Source organism: Leopardus geoffroyi, chromosome B4, assembly GCF_018350155.1.
Source record: "Leopardus geoffroyi isolate Oge1 chromosome B4, O.geoffroyi_Oge1_pat1.0, whole genome shotgun sequence".
In the NCBI taxonomy this organism is placed as follows: Eukaryota; Metazoa; Chordata; class Mammalia; order Carnivora; family Felidae; genus Leopardus; species Leopardus geoffroyi.
The window spans coordinates 130,834,296-130,842,491 of record NC_059341.1 but is presented as its reverse complement, the minus strand read 5'-3'; the positions used below and the strand labels follow the sequence as shown (position 1 = coordinate 130,842,491).

The 8,196-nt window shown below is 51.5% G+C and overlaps 1 protein-coding gene across 20 annotated transcripts in view; it reads left to right on the top strand.

The window, feature by feature from the left end:
* The first annotated feature begins 1,946 nt into the window (after positions 1-1,946).
* RBFOX2 (RNA binding fox-1 homolog 2) overlaps positions 1,947-8,196 on the top strand; it is a 287,044-nt gene continuing 280,794 nt past the window's right edge. For 4 of the 20 annotated variants that reach the window (XM_045466976.1, XM_045466973.1, XM_045467005.1 and 1 more), the window contains exon 1: positions 1,955-2,292. In XM_045466976.1, coding sequence (XP_045322932.1) covers positions 2,107-2,292 — 186 coding nt within the window. In that variant the 5' untranslated portion in view covers positions 1,955-2,106. Of the gene's footprint in view, positions 2,293-8,196 lie in introns of all 20 variants that reach the window. The other 16 variants (XM_045466967.1, XM_045466964.1, XM_045466984.1 and 13 more) reach the window with 9 other exon arrangements.

Here is an 8,196-nt window from a genome sequence, read left to right as displayed (position 1 = left end):
GCTAGGTAGTTTTTACAAGGCACCATGACTTGTAAGTGGCAGAGCTAAAACTTGGCTATTTTTATTGATCTGTAATTTAGCTTAGGTTAAAAAAAAATGTGCTTGCTATGAAAACTTGGCTTCAAGGCAATTCTTTCAGTTTTTTCATCCCAGCAGGGTGCAGGGCCTAAACCCCTTCCAATAGAACTTCTTGTCATCACTGGGCCAACATCATATGGGTAGTGGGTGGTAAAACTTGGATTCAGACTTGTGTTGGTCTGATTCCAAAGTAGGGATCTTTACCATTGTACTGTTCCAGCACTAGCCAGGTTAAACCCAAGTTCATAGGACAAATCATAAACCCATCTAGAAATGCCCTTAGAAGTCATCTAACCAGGGTTTTTCAACCTCAGCTTATTGACGTTTGGGCTGGATAACTGTTGTGGGGACTATCCTGTTCATAGCAGGATACTGGACGGCATTTCTGGCCTCTGCCCACTAGATACCAGAAACCCTTACCTCCCCCCCCCCGCCCCCCCATGTAACAAACAAATATGTCTCCAGGTGTTGACAAGTGTCCTGAAAGAGGAAGGGGAAAAATCGCCCTGTTGGCCAACCACTGATCTTAAACCATCACCTCGTTTCACAAATGATGGGGCAGGGGTCCAAAGAGATGAAGTAACTTGGTTAAGCTAGTTAGCAGAATCCAGGTCATTTCGCAAAACATCACTGTATCCCTATAATGTACACAGCATAGGTGGAACTCAGAGGAAGTAGATGCCCGCTTGGTCCTTAAAGTCTGGTAGGAGACAGAAGCTATTGCACATTATCTCTGATTGTACGACGCTGAGAAGCAATAAAGTGTCATACAGACAGCGAGGTGTAGAGAAAGAGCATATGACCTGGTGTCCTGAGATCTGAATCTGCCACTTTTTACTTGTAGTACTTAACTAAGCTTCAGGTTCATCATCAATGAAACGGAGATCATGGTATTTACTCTGCCTATACCATCAGCTTCAAAAGGGGTCTGTGAACCCCTTGTGCAAGCTGTAAAGCTCTTACAAACATCAGGTATTATTAAGATGATCAGGAGTGTGTTAATTATGGTTAAAGTCTTCCAGAACTGGGGAGGGCCGTGTAGTGGTGTCTTCATTCCTGTACCTTCCAACTCGAGATCCCCGTTCTTCTGCGGGAGGGGGAGCTGCCAAAGAGCCCTCTTCCACGGGCTCGTTCCAGAGGGCCTCGTTCCTCGCCCGGAGCCAAGGCGGCCACCTGGGCGAACTCGGGTCACAGCTCCGCGAGACAAGCCCTCCCCGGCCCCTGGGCCTCTCAAGCTCCGCCCGCCCTGGGTCGCGGCCCCGCCCCTAAAGCTCAGACCCCGCCCCCTCCGCGCGGGCTGGCGCTCCAGCGGCGCGGCGCCTCCAGGACAACCCCTCGCCCCGGCCGGAGATTCCCGAACTCCTCCGATCGCTTCCCGGCCTCCCTCGGACGCCCGCAGCGGAGGCGGCGGAGATTGCCGAGGGGCGCTGGCCCCGCCCCCGCCGCCGCCACCGCCCCCGTCCCGCCACAGCCTCCCGCGCGGGCTGGAGTCCCAGATCCCGGTCCCTCCCTCCTCCTTTCTCTCCGCCCGCCTTCCCGGGGCTGCCACAGTGGCGGGTCGGAGGCTCCCGGCCAGTCAGCTCGTTCCGGTCCCGAGCCCCTCCTCTGCCCCAAACAAACAGCCCTCCCCACGCCTCGGGAGCCCGGACCGCCCCCTTCCTCCCTCGGCCCGGCGTGTGGCGAGGGGCAGTGTGAAGGAGCGAGCGCGGGCCGGCGGGCGAGCTCCGTGAGTGCGAGAGGCGGGGCGCGCGGCGGGCCGGGCCGGGGTCGCGTGTGCGCGTGGGGGCGCGAGCGAGTGCCCGTCGCGACCCGCCGGCCGCCGCGAGCGAGCGAGCGAGCCGCCGGCGAGCGACGAGCGGCCACCGCCAGCCGCCGAGGGGCGCCGGGCCCGCGCGCGCGCACGCACGCACGCACGCGGGGGCGGGGGCAGGCGCGCGCCCGCCTGTCGCGACAGTCGGGGCCGAGGCCCAGGGGGAGGTGGCCTGTCGCGGGTCGCCCGGCTCCCGGAGGCGAGGGGGGCGCGGGCGGATGGCGGAAGGCGCCCAGCCGCAGCAGCCTCCTCAGCTCGGGCCCGGCGCCGCTGCCCGGGGGATGAAGCGGGAGTCGGAGCTGGAGCTGCCGGTGCCCGGAGGGGGAGGAGACGGAGCCGAGCCCGGCCTGAGCAAGCGGCCGCGCACCGAGGAGGCGGCGGCCGACGGCGGCGGCGGGATGCAGGTGACTGCGCGGGACGGCGCCCCGTTACGGCGGGGGTGCGGCGCGGGGGCCGCGAGGGCGGCGGGGGCGCCGGGGTGGGCAGGGGGTGGGCCTCCGGGGGTCTTGGCTTGGAGGTGGGAGGGGGCCGGTCGGGGCCTGTTTGGGAGGCGGGGCGGGCTCCACGGGCTGGGAGGCGAAGGGTGCAGGAGGAGCCTGGTGTGTCCCAGAGGGTCTTGATTCCTAGGGGGATGGCGGGGGGGGGGGGGGGGGGGGCCGAGGGCCCGACGCGTGAATAGGTTTTGGGGGGAAATCGAACATGGTTGAGACGGATTCCATTTCTTCAGACCCTTCCTTAGTTCCTGGGGGTGGAGTGGAAGCCGGGAGATCCTGGGTCTGTTGCCCAGAGAGCCGCTGCACTGAGTGGGGGTGGGGGGCGACGGTGGGAAACCTCCCAAGAAGGAGTACCTTTTTGGCCTCCCTCAACCCACACGGGGATGGGGACGGGGAGCGGCATATAAAGAAGAGTGAAAAGGGAGAAAAGTCCTCGAGAGCCCAAAGGGGATGTGGGATGTGGCTTAGCTTGTGGGTTCAATCAGTTAGTTACACAAGGAGTGTGAGAAGTACGAGGAGTTTTGGTGATGGTGTGGGGACCCCGTGGCGCTCGGTCTCATTAACTTTGTGGAGCACGCTGAGGAGTCTGGAGAGAGACACAGCACGTACCCCTCTTTACGTGGCAAGGGTACCGACCAGCTCTTAATGTCCTGGGGTGTAAGTGTCCTGGGGTATAGGGCTTTTGGAAGACTGGATTCTGTGGTTGTGGACTCAAAGATAAGCCGGTTGATTTGGGTAGAGAACGGAAAGGCAGTGATAATGTCAGTTGACTTTGTAGTTTGAAGAAGAGCTGAAACCTTCGTACCTTTCAGGATTTGGTCTCTGTTCAGAAAATACTTGGCGTGAAATGGTGGAGCTCACCTACCAGCAGTTGTTTAGAGATCTGCCTAATTCTCTTAGAATCATAGAATGTTACAGATAGACGGGACCAGAGACATCATTTTTTTTCCCCCGGGGTTCTTGGTCTGGATAGACTTGGAAGATTCTCACGCAGAACAGTTTACTTGCACTTTTTTGGTAGGAGGGGAGGCCACTACTTTTCGTCTTTGTTGTTTTCTGTCTCCCTCCCCCCCCCCCCCCCCAGGGGATTCAAGTCTCAAAATGCTTTGACCACCTCATTTTGTAGATGAGGAGTCAAAAGTCCAGAGAAGACTAGTGACTTGGCTAAGGCCACCCAGTTAGCTGGGGAGCAAAACTAGAGCTCGAAGCCCAGTCTTCTAATTCCTATTCCTGTGCTCTCTCCATTACACCACTCTTGGAAATCTCTGCAGTGCTAAAAGACTTCCTGTGCTCTGCTCCCCGCTTTTCAAGGCTCTGCCTGACTTCCTGTGTTAGAGACCGAGCTGTATTTAAGCCTGGCGTGGCTGCTGTGTGCTTCTTGGTCTCCTTTGCAGAAGCCACTCTGTTAACTTGTGTTGATTTGGCTAAAGGCACCCTCTTGATGTTTATTTGTGAATTCTTTTGTTTCCCTGCTTTTGTTCTCCATCAGAACTCTGTCAGGCAGAGGAATTGGGAGAAGTAAAAGCTCAGGGCCTTGGAAAAAGTAGCGAGGAGTAGGAAGAGACTTCAGCTGAGGTGGGTTGACGTTGGCTGACCCGAGAGAGAGGACTGGATGTGGGTGCTGGTGAGCAGGGTCCGCTTGGTGGGTGCATGTATCTGTGTGTGTCTGTGTTCATTCATTGCTTCTGTCAGTCGCCGTCAGCAGTGAGATTCCCTCCCCTCCCTTTCCTCTCCTCTCCTCCTGGGGCTAATTATTTGCTGGTTGCCTTCAAATTGGCTAAGGATAGTAGTATTTGGAAATGGAGCAGTGTGCAGGGACTTTGGAGTGTGCAGAGGAAGGAGGGGATTAGGCCCTTTGGGTGCAAAATGGGCAACTTAGAACCATCCCACAGAGAATCTTTTTTTCACTCTGCGTGTTTGTGGATCTTTATTTATTTTTCACATCATGCATTCTCATTGCTGTAGTTCTGACACACTGGGTCACGCAGGTAGTCACATCTTCATTGATTTAGCCCCCTGCCTTCAATGAGCTGTATGCTTCTGGGAAAAGCCCTTCTTTGGGGACCTGTTTCCTTAGTTGTAAAGTTTAGGGTCTGTACAGGATGATTTCTAAATTATCTTCTAAGAAACATATCAGGTTCCCTGACCTTAAGGTACTTGGTGCTTCCATCTGGGTGGAGAGACAAAATAGGTGAAAAATTAAGACAGAGAGAGAGAGAAAATGTGTGTGTGTGTGGTTTTGTGTGTGTGTAAGTCCCAGAGGAACAGGAGCAGAGATACCACAGGGTGGATGCATGATGTCACAAGTCATTGCATAATTTAGAGCCACAATACGCAGAGGATTTGTGCCACTGGGTCCAGAAGAAGGAGATGGTCATTCCTGCTGAAATGGTCAAGGAGGGCTTTATGGGAAGGTTGAAATTTGAGGCATAATCTGAGTAAAGGAGAAAAAAATGTTCATGAAAAGATAAAATTTAACCCTCGGTGACCTACAGCTCTAGTACTTTCCTATATCATTCTGATAATAATGGTAGGGTATTTAATATTCATTTAACTAATGTTTATTGAACAGCTGCTATGTGCCAGCCTCTGTTTTAGAGCCTAGGAGACATGGCAATAAAGAGAACAGACTCCGCTCTCATGAAACTAATAATCTGATGGAAAGAGACAGTAAAGAAATCAGCCACTGTTATTAGGGGGTGGTAAGTGCCAGGAAGAAACTTAAAGCGAGGAGAGGGCTAGAGAGTGAAGAAGATGGTCAGGGAAGGCATCTGATAGGTGATCCTAGGGTGAAGTGAAGTGAGAGGAATGGACCCTTCCGGTGTTTGAGGGAAAGGGGTTCAGGTGGAGGAACCGGGGGTGCAGAGGCATTGAGAGAGAAGCGCACTTGACGTGTGTGAGAACAAGAGGCCAGTGTAGCTGGAGCAAAAGGAGCAGGGGGAGACAGCCTTAGGAGATGATCGCGGCTGTGTGGAAATGCCTTGTAGGCCCTATGTAATGTGCACTTAAAAAAATCTAGAGTAGCCAGTCTTTTTAGTATACTAGGATATGGGTTAAAGCACATTTTTTTTTTTTGAAATTTATTTTAGTATTTATATATTTTTGAGAGAGAGGGAGAGAGAGAGGCAAGGGCAGAGAGAGAGAGGTGGGGACAGGATCCAGAGCAGGCTCCACACTGACAGCAGAGAGCCCCCACGTAGGGCTTGATCTCACAAACCGTGCAGTCATGACCTGAGCTGAAGTCGGATGCTCAACCGACTGAGCCATCCAGGTACCCCACATTTTTTTTTTTTTTTTTTTAAATCTTTACTTATTTTTGAGAGAGAGGCAGTGTGAGCAGGGGAGGAACAGAGAGAGAGGGAGACACAGAATCCGAAGCAGGCTCCAGGCTCTGAGCTGTCAGCACGGAGCCTGACGCGGGGCTTGAACTCACGAACTGCGAGATCATGACCTGAGCTGAAGTCGGCCGCTTAACCCACTGAGCCACCCAGGCGCCCCTTTTTTTCTTAAATCTTAACAAGTGGAGTTTTCTTGAGGTCATAGGTCCTTCTAGGAAGCCTTCCCTGACAACTGAGGTCACACCAGACTCTCGTCTTGCCTTCTGTTATTTTGGTGCTTAATTTTGCATCACCTTATGTTGTTCCTTGTCTTATTCTTGTTCTCCTAGTGAGACTGTGAGCTTCCAGAAGACCGGAACTATATTTTTTTGTTCTACCCTTTATAATATGTAACAGTTTTGGGTACATCGTAAGTGCTTAATGCCTGTGAAGTTGAAGTTTACTTTTTACAGATGATTAAGGGATGGAAAAGATCATGACATTGAGAGTTCTTTTATGAAATTCCTCAATCTTCTGAGTGTCCAAGAATTAACCTTTTTTTTTTTACAGAAAGAAATCGTTTACTGGGGTTAATGTCCCAAGACTGCTTTACTGAGAGGAACTACAACTCAGAGCTGTAGATTCCGAAGCTGAACCCTGTTGAGTTACTGCCAGTAAGCTTTTGGAGTAAATCATTTCCTTCCCAAAGTGGAGCATAGAGGACATGAGAGAGTCTGTGGTGCTTATGTTATAATCCTTAGGCTAAGAAGGAACCATGGCGGGGAGAGGAAGGATGGTACTTTTCAAGGTCGGTTTCCAGAAGCTTAACGTGGACCGAAGAGGAGTGAGCACAGCTCTGGAAACAGTACAGAAGTAGAGAAGCTTGGGCGGGCGAGGAGGGAAGAGAAAATTTCAACCTGAAAATTGAAATATGGTTTGAGAAATGTAGTTGGTTGTTAAAGAGGGTGATGGAAATACCGCACCCTCGCCTGGTGGAAAGTTAAAATCGTTACATGTATAGGTATGGGAGGTTCATTTCACTGTAAGCCAAGTCTGCTATGTGTGAAACTTGGGCTTTATGAAACATGCTAGGGAAAGAATTCTTTCCGTCAGCTCTTGTGGTGAATATAAATGATTTGATGAACAGAGATTCAGTTTTTGTGCAACTTTATAGGAACTTAGCTGCTGTATAAAAAAGGCAAGGTGCACCCTAATTATTACTTACAGCTTTTAGCAAAATTCTTTTTTTTTTTTTTTTTTTATTTAAAAAAAAATTTTTTTTTTTCAACGTTTATTTATTTTTGGGACAGAGAGAGACAGAGCATGAACGGGGGAGGGTGAGAGAGAGAGGGAGACACAGAATCGGAAACAGGCTCCAGGCTCTGAGCCATCAGCCCAGAGCCTGACGCGGGGCTCGAACTCACAGACCGCGAGATCGTGACCTGGCTGAAGTCGGACGCTTAACCGACTGCGCCACCCAGGCGCCCCGCAAAATTCTTTATAGCAGTGAAATGTTGGTATGTGATTATTATACGGCCAGCTAACTGCTTCTGACCATCAAGTCATAAATCCGGGTTAGTTAAGTGGGTTCAGCAGTTGTTCATATTAGTGGTTGATTCTGGAAGTAGGAAAACTTTCTTCCTGGACTTAGGGCCAGGGTTGCAGCTAGCCTGTGATCGCTACGTGTATGCTGTATTTCTTGTAAGAGTTGATCTTCCCGTTTTCTTGTCCTGGGTTTCTTTCCTCCTAGGTGGGTGTCTCTTTGGACTCTTGTTTGGCTGTTTGGTGCTGATGCTGACCACGGTGCTACCATCGGAGTAGAGCTATAAAAATAATGTGCTTTCTTTCCAAGTAATTTCACGAATGATGTCTCACAAAAATTACCGAATTTTTCGTATCTATTTGTCTTAGTCTCCTCGAGCACTGTAACAAAATACCAGAGGCTGGATGGCTTGAACAGAAGTTTATTTCTCACAGTTCTGGAGGCTAGAAGTCCAAGATCAAGGTGCTGGCACCTTTTTGGTGTCTGCTGAGGGGCTCTCTTCCTGGCTTCTCGCTATGCTCACATGGCCTTTTCTGGGTGTATGCTCCTGGAGAGAGAGAGAGAGAGACACACACACACATGTATCTCTGTCTTCTTACCAGGGTACTAATCCCATCATTGGAGTCCCGCCCTTATGACCTAAACTAAACCTAATCACTTCCCAAAGGCCCCACCTCCAAATACCACCACAACTGTGTGGGCTAGGGCTTTCACATACTAATTTTGGGGGTGGGGAACACAGACAATCAGCCCATAATACTACCAGAGCTGCAACTATTGATGGAGAAACTGAGGCACGGTCACTTTAAAAATTAGTGATTTTTGGGGCGCCTGGGTGGCTCAGTCGGTTGAGCATCCCACTTCGGCTCAGGTCATGATCTCTCGGTTCGTGAGTTCAAGCCCCGCGTCAGGCTCTGTGCCGACAGCTTGGAGCCTGGAGCCTCTTCAGATTCT